Genomic DNA, 25,833 nt, shown 5'->3' with positions numbered 1-25,833 from the left:
GGTCCAGTTGTGACCGACTCTGGGGTTGCGCGCTCATCTTGCATTATTGGCCGAGGGAGCCGGCGTATAGCTTCCAGGTCATGTGGCCAGCATGACAAAGCCGCTTCTGGCGAACCAGAGCAGCACACGGAAACGCCGTTTACCTTCCCGCTGTAGCGGTTCCTATTTATCTACTTGCACTTTGACGTGCTTTCGAACTGCTAGGTGGGCAGGAGCTGGGACCGAGCAACGGGAGCTCACCCCGTTGTGGGGATTTGAACCACCGACCTTCTGATCAGTAAGCCGTAGGCTCTGTGGTTTAACCCACAAACAATAAAGTCCTTGCCCACAGGCTAACAATCTAAATATATAGGAAGAATTTGCTGCAAGAGAGGTAGATGGAGCTGAGATCAAAGCATCTACTGGGTGACCTTGGGTTAAGCACTCTATCACCTCACAGGGTTGTCGTGAGAGCAAAAGGGGGAGGAGCAGAATTATGTCATTTATGCCACCGTGACCTCCTCCTTGTAGCAAAGTCAAGATGTAAATGTCACCAAAAAAAATGCAGGATTGTAAGAGAAAACATGCTGCTGTTGCTTGCTCGAAAGCGCAGTAATCTGGACCTCACGTTAGCAAGCAAATGTTGCCAATTATTTGCGATTTACGTTCCCTTGCATGGGCATAGCCAGTATTTATGTTGGGGGTGTGTGCGCGCAAGACACCCACATGTCACCATCCTCTGTCTAGCAGATTCGGGATGAAATGTTTTAAAAAAATTTCTTTTGACCCCAAGTGCTCGGAGCAGTCTGTCAAAATCTTTCTACATTTTCTACTTGTTGTTGTTGACTAGATTTTTTTTTAGGGGGCCAGCTGTTCCCCTCCCCCGCTACACCCTTGGTAAGGTAGGTAGGCGATGCTACCTCGACAGTGCCCATCCAATACAGTATAAAAAAAACACCTCAAGATTGCGCGAAAGCAGACTTTGCAGAGGAAGAGGAACAAAGCTGGCATCTCCGAGCTCTTTCTTGTAACCAGCCTTTTCTTGCAGAGGAATCTGCAGAGCGATTCAAAAATCTCAGCGCGAAATTAATCCATGCATTTCCCGGGAGGAGCGAGGGGAGGTGGAGCGCGCGCGACAAATCCCGCACTCCTCCCGCACCAACAGCAGTGTGAAAATAGTCACACACCAGTTTCCCGGAAGAGGCTCCCAGCAAAGCACTAACCTTCCAAAACTCACGTGGCGTTTGCAGTCTGGGAGGTACAGTCACAGAAAGAAAGAAAAGTTCCTTGCTTTGCCTCCGCGCTTTACAGATTTGACGCAGTTGCTGTCTGGTCGGATGCTGCAAACCAGAGATACAGTACTACCGTAGTACAGTATTGGTTAATAGCAAAATACCCTGAACCTGCTCTGCTAGCCAACCAGGCTTGTTTCCAACATTGTAAGTAGACCACCAGTTAGTCTAGATAAAGCTCTGTCTTAATTTTGGGGATTCGTGCGGCAGACCCCCCCCCCCAAGCTTGGGTTTGCTGTATAATTTTACCCGATCATACATGCCACGATCAAATAAGATAGAAGTACTGAAACTAAAGTCTCGTTGTTTTCTTCCTTATACTGAATAAATTTGTAGCAAAATACTGTATGTATGGGACCCAGGTGGCGCTGTGGTTAAACCACTGAGCCTAGGGCTTGCTGATCAGAAGGTCGGCGGTTCGAATCCCTGTGACGGGGTGAGCTCCCGTTGCTTGGTCCCAGCTCCTGCCAACCTAGCAGTTCGAAAGCACGTCAAAGTGCAAGTAGATAAATAGGAACCGCTACAGCGTTTCCATGTGCTGCTCTCGTTTGCCAGAAGTGGCTTAGTCATGCTGGCCACATGACCTGGAAGCTGTATGCCGGCTCCCTCGGCCAATAATGCGAGATGAGCGCGCAACCCCAGAGTCGGTCACGACTGGACCTAATGGTCAGGGGTCCCTTTACCTTTACCTTTTTTACTGTATGTTTAAAACCGAAAGCAATGCAACCAATGCAATCCTATACATGTCTACTCAAAAAGTAAGGCAAACTTTGTTCAGTGCAGCTTAATCCCTTATATAGGGATTTAAGAGATAAAAGGGTAATTGGTATCAAAAAGGAGAAAACAATTATTTGATTTCCACCAGAAAGAGCGAATCTGTGTTAAGTGTGGGGGTGGGGAATACAGGCTGTGTCATTTTGATGTCAGTGGTATCATGTGGGTGCTGCAAAAAGCATCCACAAACCAGGAGCACGGATCCCATTTTTAAACCATCGTCTGGAAGCATCCAGCTTGCAACCTAAATTTGGCATTTAATCTATAACAACATGGAGAGTTTCATAACACCACTGCACTTGGTCAAGATGGGCTTGCTGGACGGAATTGCATGGTGCAGATCGTAATTTATGACAGTGTTACTTACACATGTGCATATGTGTACGTTTTGTACCAAATTTGTATATATTTTACTGAATGACATTGTATATATTACAACAGCCTTTGGCTATAAGCAATAAACTTGATACTATACATGTGCATATATGTATAGTTACAGGTAGGTAGCCGTGTTGGTCCGATGTAGTCGAAGCAAAATAAATAAATTCCTTCCAGCAGCACTTTAGTTGGTCTTTAAGGTGCTGCTGGAAGGATTTTTTTTATTTTGCTTCATATATGTATATGCACTCTCCAGAAGGGGCATCAAATTTTAGCTTCCCAATTCACAGAGAGACAGGGATTTAAAGCCACATAGCAGTGTTTTCCCAACCTTTGGTCTCTGGCTGTTTATAGACTACAATTCCCATCATCCCTGACCACTGGGCTTGCTAGGTAGGGATGATGGGAGTTGTAGTCCAAAAACAGTCAGAGACTCAAACACTGCCACATAGGATTGTCATACTGTATGCTAATATTTGCATACGCAAGATTCGTGTGAATGTCAGCATGGAAACAAATGCTTTCGTGTAGGAATTTTGAAGCGACTGGAAGCGGTTTCCTCCTGTTGAGAGAGAAGGAACACATTGACATCACCATTGGAGAATGCTACCGGTACCTTGCCTGTTCCGTTAGAATTAAGGAGTATTCTTTTATTATACAGGGGGAAATGACTTCTGGCAGAGCTGGCTTGCGTCTGGCTGCCTGTTTGCTAAACATTTCAGAAGGAAGAAGAAAGGACGTTGTTGAGAAAGTAGCCAGAGCTGCAGTTTGTGAGGATCATGGTAAGAATAATGTAGATCTACTCCAAATATACCTGGTCCAGCCAAAATTAAAACATTTCCAACCCAGTTCTAGGCACGTTTGCTTAGAATTCCACTGAACTCCTCTTTGGAACTTAAGCATGTGTGGAATAAGTTTGTCCAATTGGCTGAGACAAGGGATAAGGCCTTTCCTATAGTGGTGTGGAAGAGCCCTCTGAAATGTACCTGGCTAGCCCTGCCCTCGGTATTGCCTGTGGAAGGAGCCCTATGCACGTATCCATCTTCACGCGTGTAGGCCTCTGTCCGATGTGTGACCAGTGCTTGTTTGAAGGGGGCCAATGCCAGTGCAGAGAGTACACATAGGTGTCAGCTTACCTTCCAAGTCCCGGACTGCAGAATCCGGGACCGGCAGCCGTGTGACACCGGAAGTTGCGTCGACGTAACTTCCGGTGTCATTTTGCCCTTCTATGGGCACCAAAAATGGCCGCCGCCGGCTTCGAAAGTCGCTTCTACGCATGTCAGGAAGTGCGTCGACGCAACTTCCGATGTCACTCTGCCCATCTATGGGCACCAAAAATGGCCGCCGGCGAGACCGGAAGTCGCGTCTATGCACTTCTGGACATGCGTAGATACGACTTTTGAAGCTGGAGGCGGCCATTTTTGGTGCCCATAGAAGGGCAAATCAGAAAGAAAAGAAATGGCCACCAGCAGGAGAAAATAACAGAGAAAAACGGGAGATGAAGTGATACAGGGGACCACCGGGAAAAGGTAAGTAAAAACGGGGGTTTCCCGGGGAAAACAGGGTACTTGGCAGCTATGGGTGTCAGGCAGCAGTAAGCAACTTCCATAGCCAGTTGCCAGGAACGTACAAGACAAGGAAAAGTTCTTACCATCTGCTTTTTATTCAATATTTACGGAGAGAGGCTTGGAACACAGCCTCTTGGGATAACGGTGTTGTCCTGAGTGACTCTCCACCCTCCTTTTCTCCCACTTCCTCATTCGTCATTGTCATCATCTCCACTACAGGTGGTGCTGAGGGCCCTCTGAGCCCTTTCTTTGCGCTCCCTACTTTCAAGGCTTGCCGGATTTTGGGAGAGGGGTGCTGTCTGGAATGCTTTCTAAAGACACTGTATCCGTCAGCTGCTGCCCCCCCCCCCCAGTGCTTTCTCTTCCTCCTCCTCTCCCAATATTTCCCAGCTTTTCCCCTCATTTGCCTCTGAGCTGTGACCTCCCTCAAACCTCTGTTGTAATTCTGAACTGTCTTCTTCTCTGGAAGGCTCTGGCTGGGGAGGCGGTCTCCACCATTCCTCCTCTGCCCAGCCCCTGTCAATAGGACAGCCTGCCCTGGGATGCAAACCCTGATGGTGGAGGAGCAGGATCCCCTTCAGACAGATGCTGCTTGGGCATGTCCGGGAGGGGTGGCTATCCTGTTCTTTCATGGGAGCCCCTGCATGCAGTCATACTTGAATGCCAAAAGCACTTAGGATAGATCCAAAACTATGTGTATTGACAGAAAAAGGCAGACACCAGTTAGCTGGACTGAATACATAGGTCATGTCAAAGCCTCTTTCTCCATTGTACCAGAAGCACAGCTCAGCTGCTTAGAGCATGGTGCTGGTAATGCCAAGGTTGCAGGTTCAATCCCTGTATAGGACAACTACACATTTCTGCATTGCAGGGGGTTGGACTAGATGATCCTCAGGGTCCCTTCCCTTTATTTATTTATTTATTTTCCATTGAAGGGTTGTTTAACTGGGGGGAGATTAAAATAATTTTTAAAACCTTCCTTATACCATGCCAGACTTATCTGTCCATTTAGTCCAGCATTATCTGCTCTGGCTATCAGTGGCTCCCTAGGGTCTCAGTCTTTCCCATTACCTGCTACTTCAGGGTTGTTGATTCGGTGAGAGAATTGCACTCTGCACATTCTCAGAGGCACCTGACTTTACATATTCCAATATTAGCCGTGGTCCTGGAAACGGATGGTGTATCTAAGCCCTGGCACAAATGAAGCTTTGATTAGAAAACAATAGTTGAGCTTTCAAGCTTGAGCTTTCCATTCTCACCTACCCACCCAAACATTGACGTTGATGCTCGTGAAGCTCTGAAGCCGTATGTTGGGGGGAGTGAAGTCCTGCCTGAGGGCAGGAGCTGAGACCAAACTACGCCCTTGAGTCCTTTCCAACGCTCTTGTTTTTATGATAGCTATGGTTTGGTCAGCCATGCATTTCTGAAGTCCTACCAAATGGCAGCCTGTGAAGTTTTTGGATAAAGTTTGCATGAGCTGTGGTTGCACAAAAGAAGCCCATTGATCTGTTAATCACTAACTAACACATTCTAAAACTTTGAGGTGGTGTTTTTGTTTACGTCCTTGTAAAAGATTTTTTTTCCCTCCTGGCATCTCTTTCAGGCTAAGTCTGAGGTTCATTGTGTGAACAAACTTAGGGCAAACAGATGCAGAAGAGGACCAGCCCTCACCCATTAATGAAGTTGCCAAGAATTGGGAGTTTCAGCCAGTATAGTTTTCATAATGACAAGCCCTGGATTGTGTTGCCTATCTGTAGTGTAAATACTCTCTCAGACAGGGGTGGGGAACCTGTTGCCTTCCAGATGTTGCTAGACTACAATTCCCATAATCTCTGGCCACTGGCCATACTGACTGTAGCTGATGGGAGCAATATCTTTAAGGCCACAGATTGCATTGAGCAAAACTGTTCAATATTTTCCTAATCTATCATGCTTGCACCGATGTAAGCTCCATTTAGCTTGATAAAACTTATTTTGCAATAAATGGATTTAGGATCAGAATGTACCTCTTCAAAACATAGCATGTGCTTAAGCTAAATTGGAAGCCTTTATTTGTTGTCTGAACCATGAGAATTTTTCAACTTTTTCCCTCCCCGTAGGCCAGGAGCATCTCCGAGCCACTGTGCTTAATATATTTTCTGACTATGACTATAACAGGTCCGTCATAACTATTGCAGCTCCAGTTGACTGGCTGGGTAAGTTTTAAAAATATGTATTAAAACATCCCGACTCACATCATCGTTATTTTTGACCTTTGAATGTTGTGTTTTTGGATGCTAAGTTTGCAGTTGTATACATGTTTGCCTGAGAGTAAAACAGTGCATTTTAAAACACATTGCTTCTCTCAAAGAATCCTGAGAACTGTAGTTTACCACTCACAGAGCTGCAATTCCCTGCACCCTTCATAAACGTTAGTTCCCAGGATTATTTGGGGCAGGCATAGGCAACCTTGGCTCTCCAGATGTTTTGGAACTACAACTCCCATGATCCCTAGCTAGCAGGACCAGTGGTCAGGGATCATGGGAGTTGTAGTTCCAAAACATCTGGAGAGCCAAGGTTGCCTATGCCTGATTTGGGGGAAGCCATGCATCGTGTGAATATGGTCCTAAGTCCAACTGATCTTGGTGGGACTTACTTCTGAGGAGACATCCAGAGGATTGGAGTGGAACCAAAAACCATGCTCTGGTGTTTAGCTTCTTTGATAGATAAGGACTTAAAAAAGAAATCCTCAGTTGAAAAATTATTTAAATAACAAGTACCAAAACACAAGGCACATACTTTTTTTTTTAAAAAAAAGAGTGACATTTTAATCCCCTTGGTGGATGGTTGCATGAAAATCACACACTCAGAAAAATATGATGTGACTGATGGTTTGTGACAAGAAGCTCTTGTCTGGAAGCCCTCTTAACAGTTTTTGAAAATAGATAACATTCAGCTAGATCTGAGAGGGACGTGTTGTGTAGATTTTTCCTTCAACGCTGGTTTACAAGAGCCAGTTCCCCAATTAACACCACATCCTAACCATGTCTACTCAGAATTGAATTCTATTGAATTCAACGGGAACTTATTCCCAGGTAATTTGAGTCTGGACTGCAGCAAAGCTTACTTTTGAATTCAGGCTGTGTGATGGAGGAGGAGCAGCAGAATAAAATACTCTTTTTTATCTTTTCCGCTAAGGACGTTTTGTAGGGATGTTTACAAAGTTCATCAAAAGCAGTATTGTCAGACAAAGTTAGCAGGAGGATGCCAGGTGGCCATAATTAACACGGTTGTGTTCAGCTCTTCACTAAAAAAATACACCTTTGTAGATTGTGATTCAATAGGAAAGCCTCCAAGATACCAAGTGGGCTATTTTGTTAGCATATTTTTTAAAGTGTGCTTGTTGCATATAACAAGAACCCTGCTTCAAGGTGGGTAGATTTGTAAGAGCCGTAAGACCTTCACATTTCTCCCAAAATTAGTGCTTTGTGTAAATGAGAAAGAGGGGTTACCTTATCACTGTCACTAGAAACAGTCGCAAGGGGAGGAGAGTTTGTCTACGCCAGGCATCCCCAAAATTCGGCCCTCCAGATGTTTTGGACTACAATTCCCATCATCCCTGACCACTGGTCCTGTTAGCAAGGGATCATGGGAGTTGTAGGCCAAAACATCTGGAGGGCCGCAGTTTGGGGATGCCTGGTCTACGCTCTTTCTTTGTGTGTGAATGTTTTTAATTAGAACACATTTGGGGCAAGAGTGGCTAAGATTCAGTTTCCCTTTTCAGATTTAGTTAGTAATGGGTTTGATGGAATTTCTCTCGCTCTCTTGTGTTTCGTTAGGCAGGTCTGTCGTGGCTGCCTGTGTGGAGGCTTTCGCATCAATAGATATGGCGGCACATGCTGGCATCCACCCTTGCCTTGGCGCAGTAGACCTGGTGCCCATTTACCCGTTGGCGGGTGTCGATGTGGAAGAGTGTGGAACAGTGGCTCGAAGTAAGCAGAACCCGAAAATCCGGCACAGGCAGGGGTAGTTAATGTGGTTAGACTATGTGGTTAGACTAAGGTTACCAGATTGTTTTCAATGAATCCGGGGACGCTTTTCAACTTCCTACTACAGGGGTACCTCGCTAGACGAACACCTCGCGGCACAAAAAAATTGCAAGACGAAAATGTTTTGCGATTTTTTTGGCAGACTCGCTAGACGAAGTAGAGCAGGGGCGCCGCGAGGAGGAGAAAGTCAGACCGAGCCTCGCGCTCCCACCGCCGCCATCGCCCGGCTTCCGCAGGGCGTCACACTGAAACGGCCGCGGCAGCCAAGCAGCAGCCGGGTCCCCCCTCACTCTCACCTGCAGAACCCCGAGGGAGTGGAGCCCCTTCTTTGGCTGGGTGCACGGGAGAGCTGCGTGCGCATGAACGGGAGAGGCCAACCAGAAAGCCTGCCTGCCTGCCTGCCTGCCTGCGCACGAACGGGCTGTCTGTCTGGTTGGGCGCGAGGGTGCAGCTGCTGGGGAAGGAGGGAGGGAGCCTCTCCCTGGCCCTCCTCCTGCTTCCCCCTCCCCAGAGCCTTTAAAACTTCCGGCCGTGGCGGGTGAGTTGGCGCCTTTTGGGGGGGCGCTATTCCCCCCTCCCATAGGAACGCATTCATTAAATTTCAGTGCATTCCTATGGGAAACCGTGCTTCGCAAGACGAAATTTTCGCAAGACGAAATGACTTGTGGAACGAATTAATTCCGTCTTGCGAGGTACCACTGTAAATAGATGGATTTTGTCAGGGGACCGATCTGGAAATCCGGGGACAGTCCCCAGGAAATAAGGGACGTCTGGTAACCTTAGGTTGGACTCCAACTCCCATCATCCCCAGCCAGCATAACCTTTGGTCAGGGATGATGAGAGTTGTAGTCTAGCAGCAACTGGATGGCACCATCTTGGCTGCCCAAGATCTGACCTAAGGATCCTTAATGTAGTCACTGATAGATGCTGGACTGTTCCTCTGTCAAAGCAGAGGTCTCTCTCTAAATTAGGGGTAGGGCGAGGTGGCACCCTGCAAATGTTCTTGGGATTCAAACTCCCGTCAACTCCAGCCAGCATGACCCAACGTCAGTGGTGATGGGAATTGGAGTCTAGTAACAAGTGGAGGGGACTGCGCTGGCTAACCCCATTCTAAACCGTTCAGTGAAGCTGTTTAATGTATACTCCAAAGCATAGTTGTACAATTTGCAACTGGAATGAGGGCACAGCATTTGGGATAACCACCTTTCTCACATATTCACACTTTCTCAGATCTGTTGCCTGCTTGTGTGTTTGTTTAACACATTAATATCCCACCCTTCACTAGAAACACCAGGGAGGTTCACAGCAGTACAAATATATGTGTGTGTGTGTGTGTGTGTGTGTGTGTGTGTGTGTATATATATATATATTAAAAACAATGTGTTAAAATACAGCCATCACAGTAAAACCAGCCAATTCTACTAAAAGCTCTGCATTAATTACTAGCATATGCCTGGGTACATTAGAAATGTTCTTAGCATGCATCGAATCATGTAACAAAGGCAGCACTTGCCTTATTTTTGAAGGGAGATGTTTGTTTTCTATACCGTCCTTCATCCAAGGATCACAGGGAGGTTTACGAAAGAACAACACAAAATTACATACCATGATAACAAACAAAAACAGTAACCCTATTGTTGTTGTGTAGTCGTTTAGTCGTGTCCGACTCTTCGTGACCCCATGGACCAGAGCACGCCAGGCACTCCTGTCTTCCACTGCCTCCCGCATTTTGGTCAAACTCATGTTCGTAGCTTCGAGAACACTGTCCAACCATCTCGTCCTCTGTCGTCCCCTTCTCCTAGTGCCCTCCATCTTTCCCACACAGTTTAAAAGGCCATTGATAGTTGAGGAAGAGGAATGTTTTTGCCTGGCGCCTAAGGATATGTAACAAAGGCGAGCCTCTTTTTTTGCAAGATAGATCTCAGCAGGCCACCAGCTAGGCCGCCATCTTCTTTCTGGTACCCAGGTCTCAGGTTGTTTAGGGTTTCTTAGGTTGACACGAGAACCTTGAACGTGGCTTGGTGGCAAATTTGTAGCCATGGCAGTTCTTTCAAAAGTGGCATTACAGTATATGTATAGAGTAGGCAGCCCCAGTCTACAGCCTAGCTGCTCTCTTAGTCTTCTTGTTGTGTTTCTTCTCGCTCGGGGTCACCAGCATAGTGCCCAAAGGCCTGACTGTGCCTCCTCTAGTGCTCAAGAAAAATGCCAGTAATGATTCCCTCTGAAACCCACAATGCACAACAAACTCTTTGCTATCCCTGCTCAGTTTTTGTTGGCACTGGCAAGGGCCTCTACAACATTGAACACGCCTCCTCAAACCTGCCCATGTTTCGTCATCACTGCTTCCCTGTCCCCGTCGGCTAATGTGGGGCATGCCCAGACCTGTCCATCCTGTCTCTTTTTTCTGTTTTTTTAATAGATGTAGCATCCGTTTTGTGCTACGCCACATCCCCTTGACAGCCATTTTGTGTTCCGCCATGTTCCCACAGCAGCCATTTTGTGATTGCACCCACACCACTCCTTCAAAATTGCAGAGTACTCACTGGCCTCCAAAGGCCTCCTGTTCTAGCTGTTGTACTTCCCTTCTGTTCCTCCCTTCCCTCAGATATAGCAGAGACCCTGGTGTGCCGTGTTCCTGGTTGCAGCGTATTTCTTTTTGGGCAAGCTCATCTCCCAGAGAGGCAAAGTCTGGTTCAAAGAAGAAAACAGCTGGGATGGTTTAACCGTAGAGCTTTCAATGCAGCCACTGTTATTCCTGATGTGGGACTGTCGCCTACCTTAAGACACGGTTTAACAGGTATGAAATGATGGGAATGTTCATTGTTGCTATTTTTGTCATGGGCACAAGGCAATCAATGTATCTAGGACTTCACAGAGGAATATAGCCCACTCCCCAGTGGTCTGTGCCCCAAGGAGCTTACATATAAATATTGAGAATGTGAGAGAATGCAGATAAGAGAGAGGCGAGTATACCGAAAATTGAGACAGGGAAAACAGGAAGACTAATAGGGGATTTGTTGTCTTTGTCCATGGAGTTTTCTTGGCAGGGATACTGGAGTGGCTTGCCAGTTCCTTCTCCAGGTGGATCACGTTTAGTCAAAACTCTCCACTATGACCTGTCCATCTTGGGTGGCCCTGCATGGCATAGCTCATAGCTTCTCTGAGTTATTCAAGCCCCTTCGCCACAACAAGGCATTGATCCATGAAGGGTGCTGGAGGAGACTCTTGAGAGTCCCATGGCCTGCAAGATCAAACCTATCCATTCTGAAGGAAATCAGCCCTGAGTGCTCCCTGGAAGGACAAGATCCTGAAGCTGAGGCTCCAATACTTTGGCCACCTCATGAGAAGAGAAGACTCCCTGGAAAAGACCCTGATGTTGGGAAAGATTGAGGGCACAAGGAGAAGGGGACGACAGAGGACGAGATGGTTGGACAGTGTTCTCGAAGCTATGAACATGAGTTTGACCAAACTGCGGGAGGCAGTGCAAGACAGGAGTGCCTGGCGTGCTATGGTCCATGGGGTCACGAAGAGTCGGACACGACTAAACGACTAAACAACAACAACAACAACAACAATAGGAGATTAAAATTGCATAAGCTTGCTGCCCGCCCTTTGCGTACTTGGGTCGTCACAGAGTTCATTAGAACTTATTCCCAAGCCACTTGCACTTGTAGGGCTGAAGTCTTAGGCTTTTGAGACAGGGATGGGGAATAAAGTGTTATTCAAAAGGACTGGGGAGAGGACGACTTGCGGGAGTGTTGAGGAAGAGAGAGCACCAAGAAGCAACAGGAAATGCATAGAGTTATTTAAGAGCAGAAGACCTCGAGGCAACTGGCAGCTTTTTGCTCTTAATTTGATGTAGGCTGTAACAAATCAATTAATCTATTCCAGTGTAAGCAATATTTTGTGTTGTATCCCTTCAAGTAGCTCCAGAACCTTCTTGAAGTCTATGAAGGTGTTGGCTTCCCCACGTAGGCAATTTTTTTGGGGGGGGAAAGAAACCAATAAACGATTGTCTCTTATAACAGGGGTGGAGGGACTGTGACCCCTAGAGATGTTGTTGGACTCCAACTCCCATCATCAATAATCATGGGCTTGTCTTCACTGGGAACTGATGGGAACTGGAATCCAACAGCATTTGGGGCAGGGGTCCCCAAACTAAGGCCCAGGGGCCAGATGCCGCCCAATCGCCGCCTAAATCCGGCCCGTGGACGATCCGGGAATCAGCATGTTTTTACATGAGTAGAATGTGTCCTTTTATTTAAAATGCATCTCTGGGTTATTTGTGGGGCCTGCCTGGTGTTTTTACATGAGTAGAATGTGTCCTTTTATTTAAAATGCATCTCTGAGTTATTTGTGGGGCATAGGAATTCGTTCATTTTTTTTAAAAAAAATATAGTCCGGCCCCCCACAAGGTCTGAGGGACAGTGGACCGGCCCCTTGCTGAAAAAGCTTGCTGACCCCTGATTTGGAGTTTCCCCACCCCTGTCTTATAAGAGGCATTTCGAGTGTTGTGTATCTTAAGTCCCTGTGTAAAGGTATGAGACCTGGAAGGGCATTACCAAACAGGGGCAACAACTACAAAAACCCCAGAATTCCTGGAGTGGCTAAAGAACTCTCTTTTGGGCTCTGCTGCGTTGCCAGTAGGCAAATTGCCCATTTAAATAATTTGCACAGCATTCATTGTCAGCAGTAATAGGGGGTCAAATCACTTGACTTCTGAGTTTCCATGTGAGTTTACAAATGGTCATCATGTGGTCCAGGGGTCAGCAAACTTTTTCAGCAGGGGGCCGGTCCACTGTCCCTCAGACCTTGTGGGGGGCCGGACTATATTTTGGAAAAAAATATGAACAAATTCCTATGCCCCACAAATAACCCAGAGATGCATTTTAAATAAAAGGACACATTCTACTCATGTAAAAACATGCTGATTTCCGGACTGTCCGCGGGCCAGATTTAGAAGGCGATTGGGCCGCATCCGGCCCCCAGGCCTTAGTTTGGGACTATTGTAGATAGCAGTCTGTTGTAGCCATTCTTGAGCATGTACTATCAAGCATTTGGGTACTATTGATTTCCTTTCTTTTCTTTTTAAGCCCCGCAATATCAATGGGGCTTGTTTCTTACCCTGGGTTGTGCCCAGTAAACCATTTCAAATGTTTTGAAAGGGGGACTGATGAAGCGTTGCTACAATCCATTGAAGAGAACTGGTTAAATATTTAATATAGACTGGGGAGGGGGGTAGATATCAAGAGAATAACAGTAATTATTCTCCTATTGACCCACTTAGAATTAACCTACTTAAAAAACGCTCTGCATAAAACAAAGCTCCTTATGTACTTTTATTGAATAATCCATATTTTTTTTAAAAAAGAATCCTGTTTCTTCAGACGTCATTCCGCCGCAAGAATCCTTAAACCAGTTATTATTGCCAGTGCTGTCACACACATACTGCATTTGCGTTTGTGAGAAAGGAACACACACCAGATGTTAATTAGTGCATTTGTTTTTATTTTCCCTCTACCTCAACAATTTGGCCTTGGGGGTTTGCGTTCTTTTTTTTTGTTTGCTGTAAAGATCTTTGTTTCTATCCAGGCTCTGGCTCATAAGCTACAAAGACAATGAGTCAGAATTCCAAGGAGGAAAGGAAAAGAGAAGACCTCGGAGAAATATTAAATTTCCACACTCTTTTTTTTCATGATGAACAATTTGCAATGATGATTTATCCCGGGTGGAGTTTCTCCCCTTCCTTCTTTCACCTTGCTTACGAAGAGGCAGATATAAAACTGCTTTTCACTGGGGAATAGGTCTTGAGTGCAGCACCTTTGATTTATATACCACGTAGATTCGCCACTGGCTGGCTTCTACTTGCCCCAAGGTAGCTCAGTACTCAGTGTGAGAAACAGACTTTGCTTTGCAACTTCTCTTCTCCCGGAATGCCCTTCCAGAGCCTTTATGTAAAAGCTTGGGGCATATGCACTCCTCCAGACCTTTATTTGCAGTCCTGGGAAGTCTCTCTAGGCCATAAAACTCACCAGGCCTGCTTTGGACTCTCCTTGGGTCTGCTGGATCCAACTACAGTTGTACTTTGGTTGTCAAAAGCCTTGGAACTCGTACGCTTCAGCTCCCAAATGATCGAAATTGATTGACATTTATTACGGCCATTGGCCCATCACACAACAATTCCCATACCAACATATATGTACTTAAACCTCCAAATTTAAAACAGCCAAAAACTTACAAAAAACAAACAAACAAAAAACAAAAAACCAAAGACCAACAACATACAATACAATAAATTTGCAGCATGAACATCGCCCTCTGCTCATAAATTAATAAAAGACATCAATGATGATATCACCTAATTACAGCAAACGATTGAAAGCCAGAAGTGAGTGTTTTGGTTTTCGAACGATTTTTGGAAGCCGAATATCCGGCGCGGCTTCTGCGGCTTCCGATTGCCTGCTGCTAATCAGAAGCCGTGTCTTGGTTTTCAAACGGTTCCGGGAGTTGAATGGGAGTCGAGAACCAAGGTACGACTGTACTACTCTCTCTCTCTCTCTCTCTCTCTCTCTCTCTCTCTCTCTCTCTCTCTCTCTCTCTTGATAAAGAATACTGAATAGGTTATGGTGTATAAGTGAAGGATTAGCCAAAGTCCTTTACCTAACAACCATTAATTTCGACTCACACCGGTGGCTCATTTTCTGATCGTTTCAGGGGTCGGGGCCAGCCCTTACGTGATGAATTGCAACGTGACAGTCGACACGCAAGACTTGGCTACGGCCAAGGCGATCGCAGCCTTCATCCGGGGCAGTAGTGCCGGAGGCCTGGTGGGCGTGCAGTCGATGGCTTTCCCACACAACGGCCAAATCGAAATAGCGTGCAACGTGGAAAGCTTTGACGACCATGACACCAGGTGGGCCGCGGGCGACAAATCGGGATATGTTTCCTACAGCATTCTCGGGAGAACGTATCACTATGTGTCGCCTTGGCTGATAGAGGCTTCCATTAAGAAGTCGGCCAGAGACCACGGAGTCAGCACCGTTGGGACCGCACTGGTTGGGTTCACGCCAGAGGAATGCGCACGATGCGCTGCCTACGCATTGACAAGCGGTGTCCGTGAGTTCTGGAGAGTGCGGGGTGGTGTTTTCATGTGATAGCCTTGCTCCAAGGCTTACTGCACGCCATCTCCCCAGACAGACTCTTGCCCCACTCAGTGATCCTCAAATGTTTTTGCCTGGCTGGAGCACATCATCGAACTCTGACCCTGCCTCTAGCTTGCCTGTAGGGAGGGTGGAAAGGGTTGTGTCAGGTTGTGTGGAAATTAGCCTACCGTACAAAGGTAAAGAATTACACCAATTGCTGTGCCCAGTTTTACCTCTGACACTGCCCACCGCTGTTATGAAACTCCAAGAAACCTGCCGTCAGCCTGAAAAACGGTTCCCGGTCACTGTTTTAAATTCTTCTCCTTGCTAATTCCAAGGCAACCTTTGGGGGCCAGGAGACCAATGTATCCTGGCAAGGTAGAAGACCATTATATGTGCATTTATGTAGAGTGTATCCAACTAACACTTTGCTCAGAATTAGGACATCCTGGATTAGGCCAGAAATTCATCCTTTTTTCACGGTGGCCAACCTATGGGAAGCAGGACTTGAATGCAACAGTCCTCATTTGTGATTTCCAGCAACTGGTGTTCCAAGGCGTACGACCTCTGAGAGACTAGGAAAAGCAGAAAAACACTTTAAGTACATGCTTTGGAACGTTGCCCCAACACCTAGCTAGTGGCTGCCTTCCAGCACAGTCGCAAGTTCTTGATTCTCCAGGAGCAATGGGTGGCAAAGGGATGGACTCCAGAGAGTCTTGGCTGGAACCTCAGTGGGCCAGATGGGGAGGCTTCGCAGATTGGGACTGGCCATAGGGCACCAGTTCCCTCACCCCTGTCCTAGAGCAGGGGTCGGCAAGGTTTACCTCACCTGGGCCAGTTCACTCCAGCGGAGAGCCGAATCGTGTGTGTGTGTGAGCGTGCCCGCCCGCGATTTCCGGCATCTGCGCAGACGCGATTTCTAGCATCTGCGCATGCGCAGACGAGATTTCCGGCACTGCAGAAGTGAGTCCCTGCGCTGGACTGCAGCGGTTTAGCACAGCGTGCGGGGACTCGCCAAGCGGGCGGCTCGGTTCGGGGATGGGTTGTGGGCTGGTTAAAGGACCCCCGTGGGCCGCTTGTGGCCCATGGGCCTTAGGTTGCTGACCCCTGTCCTAGAGCCTCGCTCCTCCCTTTCTTCTTGTGCCTCATCCATGCCAAAGAGGCTACATGGGAGCGGCAAATATGGTAGCCAACTTGATGCCCTCCACATTTCATTGTACCACATCTCCCATCATCCCTGACCACGTCGGCTAGAGCTGATGCAATCTGGACTCCCGACAACAACTGGAGCACCAAGGTATCCCCCTTGAGTTTATCTTGGTTTACCACGTCCCACTGGGGAGGCTGCTGCGTTGACAGCAATAAAACCCAAGAGCAAGCAAGAATCCCCGCTGTAATTATTGGGGGAAATGGCTCACGCTTCCATGATGCCCTCTGTAGGGTGCTTCCCTTTAGAGCTACCTATCAGCCAATAATAGAAGATTGGCCTTTGCATTTCAGAAGCTATTTAAGGCAGTGGCTGTAATGTGAACCGGCAAATTCCACAAATTACCTATCTGATGTGTGCAAAATTGACTATTACTGCAAGATGTGGTGGTGACTTGGAGGAGTTTGACGTATTCCGGGAGCGTAACAAGGCTAAACGTGGAAGCAATTGCCTGTTCTCAGCACTTTCGGTTTTGCATCATGTCCACCAGGGGGCAGCAATTGCAAACCCTCCCTTTAAAATGACAGTTTTTTGCTATTTTGCTATCCTCTTGTTTTGCCATCCAGCGGCTAAGAGAGGGACTGCTCAGCAAGGGAACTTTTATAGTGCCCGTGCTCAAGGATGAGCTGTTGACATGCAAATGTTATTGTGCAGTTTCCGATCTTGATGTCAGGTAGTGGCTGCCGTTCATTAAAAAGGAAGAAGTGAGTTTCTGTTTATGTGTTATGGACTATATATGGGCTGCTTGAATGTTAAGATGCCTCGTGTGGTGGCACGAATGAACACCCAGGATAAATCCTGGTTCAAATCTCACTTGAGAATTGTTGAGTTTGAAGGGACTCTGAGGGTCATCTAGTCCAACCCACTGCAATGCAGGAATTTTTTTTGCCTAAATAGGGCTTGAACCCATGACCCTGAGATAGCTACCAGCTGAGATATCCCAGGCACTTCTGGCCTATGAACTCACTTCCTGGCTTTTCCTAACGCAACCTGCTCACATTCTTATGGAACAATTCATTTATTTACATATTGCTGTTTTCTGCATTGTAATGCCTTCATCCTGAAAATGTTTCAGTGAAGGAAAGTCTCTACTTCTCTTTATGTTGCATATATGTAAAAGGTAAAGGACCCCGGTTGGATTGGCAAGAGCAAGAGGCTCAGTGGCTTAGACCACAGAGCCACCCAACCCACTGTATATCAAGGGTGGGGAATATCTTTCAGTTTGAGGGTCACACACTCACACATCCACCTCTCAATCCTGCATCCAGGCAAGTACAAGACATTACAGTAGCTGAAGGTCACATTCCAGCCAGGTAGGCTGCATACACGCCCCACATTGAAAGCATGTGACCTCCCACCACCATGCAAAGAATCATGGGAACTGTAGTTTGCCAAGCTTGCGGGGAATTGTGGCTCTGTGAGGGGGTAAACTACAGTTCCCAGGATTATTTGGGGGACATCATGGGCCTTCAATGCAAGTGTGCACACAGCCTTAAAATCACTAGAGAAGGATGCAGAGCAGGGGTGAGTATCTGGGGTTGCAATGGACTGGGGCATCTCAAGGGCCAGATAGAGAGAGCTGGGGGCCACATTCAGTTTCTGGACCTGAGGTTTCTCACCTCTTCTTTAAAAGGTGAAAAGGGGCCAAGACCCCTCCTGGGTCGCTGTTAGGCAGGATGAAACTATCCCATGCCCTCCAACATTTATCCAATGAAAATAGGGGCATCCCATTCCATAATAATAATTTTGCTATTTATACCCCCACACATCTTACTGGGTTGCCCCAGGCACCCTGGGCAGCTTCCAAAATATATAAAAACATAGCAAAATCTTAAACTTTAAAAAACCCTTCCCTATACTGTACAGAATTGCCTTCAGATGGCTCAGGGGCCGGATAATTCCATACCCTCCAGCATTTCTCCCATGAAAATAGGGACATCCTACCATACTCTCCAACATGTCTCCAATGAAAAGAAGGACGTCCTAAGCAGGACATTCTGGGATCAAATCAGAAACTGGGGCAGCTTCTCTAAATCAGGGACGTCTCTGGAAAATAGGGACACCTGGAGGGTCTGCTATCCTGTGTGTAACCTACCAAAAAGTTCTTCACTTTGAGGGAGGAAGAAGAGTCTGCAGCAGCAGGTGAGGAATTTATAAGGGAGAGTCGGCTTTTGGGCTTTGCTCAGCTACAGGTGTCTTTGCAAAGCAATTTGCACCCAAATAACTGGGTGTCTTTGCAGAGCAATTTGAACACCCCTCCAAATTGCTTTGCAAAAGACACCCAGTTATTGGCCTATTGGGAACAATCATTGCTCTAAGCCTGACTGAGACAAGTTTGGCCCGAACAGCTCCAAATCATGATTTTGAACCCCGCACTCCCCCATTTCTGCTGCACTGCTTTTAACCAAAGACACTGGCCAATTAGTCTGAGTTGTGTTGCCTTCTCATTAGTCAGATAATTGGCCCCAGATTTCTACGATCACTACGTGCAACTAAATATATTTTAAGCAGCATTAATCACTAATCTCCTTGCACATGTTTCAGATTTTGCAAAACGATCAAATGAAAACACTCTCAACTGATTCGGTTCCAGGGAAGGATTCCTCCCTGCTATCAGCTCCAGAATCCCACCATTTGTTTGACCCCCCGCCCAGAAAAAAAAAGCCTGGGAAAACAGATTGGCCTTACAAACATACACATGTTGCATATAAGTAAGTTCATCACGTAAGTCACTGAAACAGCTTTAAATGCCATTTTAAAGTCCTTTTTTAAAAAAAGTCATCGCCATGGTACTGCTAATTGGCTTTTAGATCCTATTTCATACACATACGTCATCATGGACTTACTTTTATTTATTTATTGCCCAAGCAGAGTGCTATCCTGGGATGGATATTCTTTTAAGAATAAGGGCTTGGAGTTCAATTGAACTGCTGGACTCCTCTCCTCTCCCCACCCCACCCCCCAATTCCCATTTTGAATGGCTAACAAACTCCCCATCCCTCCCCCCAAGGCCAAATCACAAAATGCCTTTTGTAACTGAGGGGAGTTTTATAAGCAAATCTGCCATGCGGTCATCCATTTGCCATGTGCTGTTCAAGGAAAAGAAGTCTAAAGCTCCCTTGGGCTTGTGCGGTACCAGTTGCACTGCTCTCTGGATCAAGGCCCATGGCGATAAATCAGCATTTCTGGAAAGCTGAGGTTCTATGGGCTGAAAATTAGGAACATAGGGAACTGCGTCAGTCAGCCTGTCTAGCTCAGCTTTGTTTACACTGACTGACAGCATCCTGTTCTCATAGTGTCCAATGATGCCAGTGAGAAGTCCACATGCAGGACCGGAATTCACGGGGCCCTTTCCTCTCTTGCAACACCTGGGATAGCTCAGCCAGTAGAGCATTTTAACATTTTTTTAAAACTTCCCTATACAGGATTGCCTTCAGATGGTCAGTGAGTGCTGGCTGGCTGCACACCCAGGATTTTTGGTGATGCCCAAACCTAGCAAAAATCTGGGACATGGACTTCAGTAGACGGAGCAAATGCAGTAGTTCCTATCGACTACTGTAATGCGTAATTGAAACGATTATGAATCCTTCTTCCATCTCCCATCTCCACTTCCCTTCCCTTTGAGAAAGTTTGGCTTGTAAGCACCTCGGGGCAGGGAACTGTCCCCTTACACAATTTCAACTGGTATGCACACTGGTGGCACAACAATATTAACACCAGCGTAAATGTAACAATTTACTTCTATTATTATTTTTTAATAATTTTTTTAAAATTAAATTTTACATAGCAAGTTTCCATTTAAACATATCAATCGCCTTTACATTTAGGATTCTCAGAATCCTTTGACTTCCCTCTGCCCTTCTCTGGTTTCCATTGTACATCCCTTTTTATTCAACTTATTCCCCCCCCCCCCCCCCCGGTTTACAATGTTCTCTTAAGTAACCTATAAATTTTTCCCATTCTCCCCTAAACTTCTTGTCGTCCTGGTCTTTGATTCTCCCGGTCAATTTACTTCTATTTGTCCGTTTACTAAATCTTTGCGGATGTATGCAAAAGACAGAAGCACACTCTCCTTCTCGCATGGACCGACCTTATCTCTCCAACTTTCCCCTTTTATATTCAGGTGGCGACTCTCAGGATAAGTCTTTGAACAGGAATGACCTCCGATTCTGGCTTTGAATCATGGACTGACACACATGCCTTCCTTTGCCAGCAGTGACCCAGTCATAATGCTCAATGGGCAATTTTCGGTCACACTTTTAGCCTAATTAATTGGCCCTGGGCCATGCGTTAGTGCCAAGATGACATCAATGGTGAATCCAGCAACCCACACAAGTCCCAGCCTCATTTACGTTTCCTGCTTACGTGCAAATCCTTTTATAACAAATGCTAGCCACCTTTCCGTTGGAAATAGTCGATCTAGGTAGTTACTGCACTTTGGAGCCTTCAGTGTGCTTATCCTTTACAAAGGAGCCCTGAACCCGTTAGGAGAGCTCCTGTCTTAATGATGCCCCAACCAGGACGAACACACTGTTACCCCTGAACCATTTCCAAGACCCTGCTTTGAAACGTCCATAAAAAAAGTTAACCACCAGAACTACAGCAACAGCCAAAGAAGCAACAGTCTACACACCGAGATAAAACAGTGGTAATGATGTTCATAAATGTGCTTTTCGAAGTTGCACCTGAAAGTCTCCTTTATTTAACTGCTGGATTTTGCAGAATGTCCACCCACCCACACCTCTTCAGTTCAGCTGGTATCGCGCACCACAGAACAAAGCAAGTTTAGAACTTGCCGAAAGTTATTTTAAGTGTGGCAGCTCCTACACTTTGGGAACTCCCTGCCTATTGACATCAGGCAGATACGTTCAAAGTAGTAAACTTCTTGGCACCTGCTTAAAACATTTTTGTTTAGGCCTGCCTATCCAGACATATAGATGAAGATGTTGACGCGCTTGTAATCTCTTTTGCTGTTAATTTTAATCCATTGTAAATGTTTTCCATTGTTCTCAACTGATAATTTAACTCAGAGGCTTTTCTGCAGTGAAGCAATATATATAGGTTTGAACAATAAATAAAACAATATTGCCGATCAAGTTCAACGACAGCCTGTTTTACTGTCTCCAGTTTTACAAAACAACAACAGCAGCAGCAACAACAGCAACAGCAACCAAACAATATTTGGGTCAAATAAGCTCTCGCCCATTTCCAGTTGAACAATTTATGTAGCTGAACCAGTTCATCAGCTGCAGAGTGAACAAGGTGGCAGAAAACAGCCTCCTTCCTTTGAAGCCTTGAAGTCCTCCTTTGCTCAGTGTAAGTTCAGTCTAAAAGTAAAGAGCCATTAAGAAGGGCAAGCAGGGAGTTGCCCATCAAAAGTTAGCACTTAGACAACAGCCTGAGCCAGACACACAGGAGATACAGTGGTGCTTCTCTTAACGAATGCCCTGCTTAACGAAATTTCCGCTTAACGAAAGGATTTTTCGAGCGGAGGTTGCCTCGCTAGACGAATTCGTTTTATGAAAAATCCGTCTAGCGAATCACGGTTTCCCATAGGAATGCATTGAAATTCAATCAATGCGTTCCTATGGGCAAAAAAAAGTCAATTTTTTTCAATGCATTCCTATGGGATTCGCTAGACGAATTTTTCATTATAAGAAAAGACCCGTGGAACGAATTAAATTCGTCTAGCGAGGCACCACTGTACTGCCATTCCCACTATGGTGAAATGGGTTGTATGTGTACTTCCATGTTAGCAGTTATTGCTAAAGATCTATATATTTAAAAATGTAGAGAGTTCCCAGCACCCCGGGACAGAACCCACCCGGAGACCTGGGGAGTGGGTGGGATTTTGGCAGTATGTTGGATGTTGTTTGTTGGATGTCCACTGGAGGGGGCAATTTTTTGTATACAAATCCAGGTTTCTACCTGTCCTAGGTGTATGGACAATGTAAGTGGATAGAGACACTCTCACATGCACTCCCGATGTTGTGGGCAAATTTGAGGGTAAGCGGTTGTGGATAAAGTTTCATTTGAATAAACATGCGCCCTCTACATTTATATATATATATAGATTGTACTACCAACCTTACTGTATGCTTGTGAAACATGAACCACTTAAAAACGCCATCTCCAACTCCTCCAAAGGTTCCATCAATGGTGTCTCCGAAAAATGTTACACATCACTTGGGAAGACAGGCAAACTAATGCCAGTTCACTGGAACAAGCAAAGATTACCAATGTCAAAGCAATGATTCTTCAACATCAACTTCGTTGGACTGGTCATGTTGTGCGGATGCCTGCTGATCGTCTTCCAAAGCAACTACTCTATTCTGAACTTAAAAATGGAAAGCGTAATGCTGGTGGTCAACAAAAGAGGTTTAAAGACTCTCTCAAGGCAAATCTAAAAAAAAAAAGTAGTATAAGCACTGACAACTGGGAAACATTGGCTTGCGAACGCTCCAATTGGAGAACAGCCTTTACCAAAAGTGTCATGGGCTTTGAAGATGCTTCAATTCAGGACGAAAGGGTGAAACGCACTAAGAGGGAGGCTTGGCAAACCCTCACCATGATCAACTCCCACCCGGAAACCTATGTCCCCACTGTGGAAGGACGCGTGGATCCAGAATTGGCCTCTACAGTCACTTACAGACTCACTGTTAAAACCGTGTTCGTGGAAGACAATCTTACTTGGCTGTGAGTGATTGCTAAAGAAGAAGAGGCAGGTCTGTGTGTGCAGGGCAGCTGTGCTCACACAAGGAAGTCTCTTGCTGTGTGCTTAAAATGCTTGCCTGATCATATCAACTAAGGTCCATATTGGAGTTGCCATTGGTTTCTACAGGGCAGTTTTGTGGACCAGACTTTTGAAAAGACTAAAGATGAGTTATGCAGAAAGTCATGCAAAGGCTGAGGATGGAAGTTTTTAAATTGTCTTTGCGTGAAATGAATTAGCTCATGGCCCTCTTAAAAGATCCCCTTGCCTTCCCATATCTGAGGCTGAACTTTTCTGATATTCATCTCCTATTTATAGCATAATCCTCCCATCTGGAAAAAGCACCAGCCCACAATATTGCTTTCTTCTTCCTCCACACACAATAACCACCGATATTAAACACTTAATGCTCCTTCGTATGTTGCTCGCCACACATTTCAGTAAATTATTGTCAGCCTGGCCTCCAAAGGAAAGACGGAAATTATTGCTGGGAGCAGAAGGTTCTTCTGGGATTTTTTATTTAATATCAGAGCAATTAAGTGGGAACGCGTTATTGAGCAGCGGAAAGTACATTTTGTGCAAGCAACACAAGTGCAGTGTTGTAATATAAATGTGTATTGGAATAAATATTGAGCTTCTCTTTTATGAACGCTCAGGATTATTCCAAGTTGTGTAAAACACAATCTGGAGGAAAGAGAGTGCATGCGTTGAAGTTTAGTGACTATACACAGCAATCCTACTCAGGAGTAAGACCCATTGAGTTCCTTGGCACTTGCTTGTGACCTTCTGAAACTTGTTAGATTCAACTCCCTCCAGCCCCTGTTAACGTGTTGAAAATGTCCTTGACAAACTTGGTGGCCTGTTCTCACAAGACCTTAACCTAGGTCAGTCACCTTTCTATGGTGGCTAAGCAACTCCTAATATGTTTTTAAATAACGATGAATTATGAAAAGGGTAGAGCTTGAGATCTGCTCTTGGCATCTCCAAAATAGTAGGGCTAGATATGTCCCCTTCCTGAAACCCTGGAGAACCACTGGTGGTCGTTGTAGACAATGGTGAGCTTAGATGGACCTCAAGATCTGTGTCGGTAGAAAGCTGTTTATTATGTTCCCAAGAACATAATAAACATGCATGCTCTGGTTATCTCCCGCTTCGACTACTGCAATGCGCTCTACGTGGGGCTACCTTTGAAGGTGACCCGGAAACTGCAATTAATCCAGAATGCGGCAGCTAGACTGGTGACTGGGAGTGGCCACCGGGACCACATAACACTGGTCCTGAGAGATCTACACTGGCTCCCAGTACATTTCCGAGCACAATTCAAAGTGTTGGTGCTGACTTTTAAAGCCCTAAACGGCCTCGGTCTTGTATACCTGAAGGAGCGTCTCCACCCCCATCATTCAGCCCAGACACTGAGATCCAGCACCGAGGACCTTCTGCTGGTTCCCTCATTACGAGAAGTAAGGTTACAGGGAACCAGACAGAGGGCCTCCTTGGTAGTGGCACCCGCCCTGTGGAACACCCTCCCTGCAGATGTCAAAGAGATAAACAACTATTTTACTTTTAGAAGACAACTGAAAGTATTTCAGTTCATAGCTGCCAAGTTATCCCTTTTTTAAAGGGATTTTCCATTATGCTGAATAGGCTTCCTCGCGAGAAAAGGGAAAACTTGGCAGCTATGTTTCAGTTTAGGGAAGTTTTTAATGTTTGATGCTGTACTGTTTTTAATATTAGGTTGGAAGCCGCCCAGAGTGGCTGGCGAAACCCAGCCAGATGGGTGGGGTATAAATAATAAATTGTAATTGTTGTTGTTGTTGTTGTTGTTGTTGTTGTTGTTGTTGTTGTTATATAAGAATGTTATTTTCCAGAGTGGAAGGCATGGATTAAAGTTGTAGAGCCAGACTATTGCTCACTAGTGCCTCTCATTCACAGTGGTAAAGCTAAATAGAATCGTGAAGTTGGAAGGGACCACAAGGGTCCTCTAGTCTAACCCCCTGCAATGCAGGAAAATTTTGCCCAATGCAGGGCTCGAACCCACGACCCTGAGATTAAGAGTCTAGTGCTCTCTGGACTGAGCTATCCCACAGCTTATCCTGCAGCTGACTAAACCCAGGTATAAGGAAATGTGTGCTTCCCTAAAACAGGAAAGTGCTAATATGGGTGTGTGTCTGTCCCCGCCCCCCCATGTGCAGAAAAATGCTTGTGAGTACAGTCCTCCACATGGATAAATAGCTCCGTCAGTACAGCATGAGTCTCTTAATCTCAGGGTTGTGGGTTTGAGCCCCATGTTGGGCAAAAGATTCCTGCATGGCATGGGGTTGGACTAAATGACCCTGGCGGTCCCTTACATCTCTATGATTCCATGTAGAAGTTGCATAACATTTGAAAGTTCTTTTTTGAAGTGGCGCTGGCCAAACCAGGCATGCTACAGCTTGGTGCAGAAGCATGTTTATTCCAGTCCAATGTGCTCTTGCAAGGTGAAATGCAATGCCTTGTGTTTTGGCATATTACTATTAGTAATACTTTTATTATTTATACCCCAGCCATCTGGCTGGGTTGCCCCAGCCACTCTGGACAGCTACCAACACCTATAAAAGCTTCCGCTCTAGCCTTCTGAGCCAGGGAGCAGGCAGCGCCCTCTGCTGGACAGGCGGACAGCAGCCCATGTCCTCTTGCACAGCCATGCCATAAACCCCTGGGGTGCAGGCTCCAGAGGTTGGCCGCCCGCGCCTCGTTAGGAGCCTCTTCATCCA

The 25,833-nt window shown here is 46.0% G+C and overlaps 1 protein-coding gene across 4 annotated transcripts; it reads left to right on the top strand.

Moving 5' to 3' along the window:
* Nucleotides 1-1,182: 1,182 nt before the first annotated feature.
* Nucleotides 1,183-24,806, top strand: FTCDNL1 (formiminotransferase cyclodeaminase N-terminal like). Of its 4 annotated transcripts, none has more exons than XR_009558469.1 (7): nt 1,187-1,418; nt 3,085-3,205; nt 6,091-6,186; nt 7,810-7,962; nt 10,625-10,816; nt 14,734-19,079; nt 20,492-24,806. XR_009558469.1 is itself a non-coding variant. In XM_035136814.2 (7 exons), the coding sequence occupies exons 2-7, from the start codon at nt 3,091-3,093 to the stop codon at nt 20,508-20,510; spliced, it is 774 nt and encodes a 257-aa protein (XP_034992705.1). In that variant the 5' UTR covers nt 1,189-1,418; nt 3,085-3,090; the 3' UTR covers nt 20,511-24,806. The 4 variants fall into 4 exon arrangements, 3 of the variants coding, with proteins under 3 accessions (XP_034992690.1, XP_034992683.1, XP_034992705.1); XM_035136814.2 differs by having other exon boundaries at nt 1,189-1,418; nt 14,734-14,932; XM_035136792.2 differs by having other exon boundaries at nt 14,734-24,806.
* The last annotated feature ends 1,027 nt before the right edge of the window (nt 24,807-25,833 follow it).

Source organism: Zootoca vivipara, chromosome 1 (genome assembly GCF_963506605.1).
Source record: "Zootoca vivipara chromosome 1, rZooViv1.1, whole genome shotgun sequence".
Taxonomy (NCBI): domain Eukaryota; kingdom Metazoa; phylum Chordata; class Lepidosauria; order Squamata; family Lacertidae; genus Zootoca; species Zootoca vivipara.
Note: the sequence above shows the minus strand (reverse complement) of the source record. Positions and strands in the feature narration are given on the sequence as shown.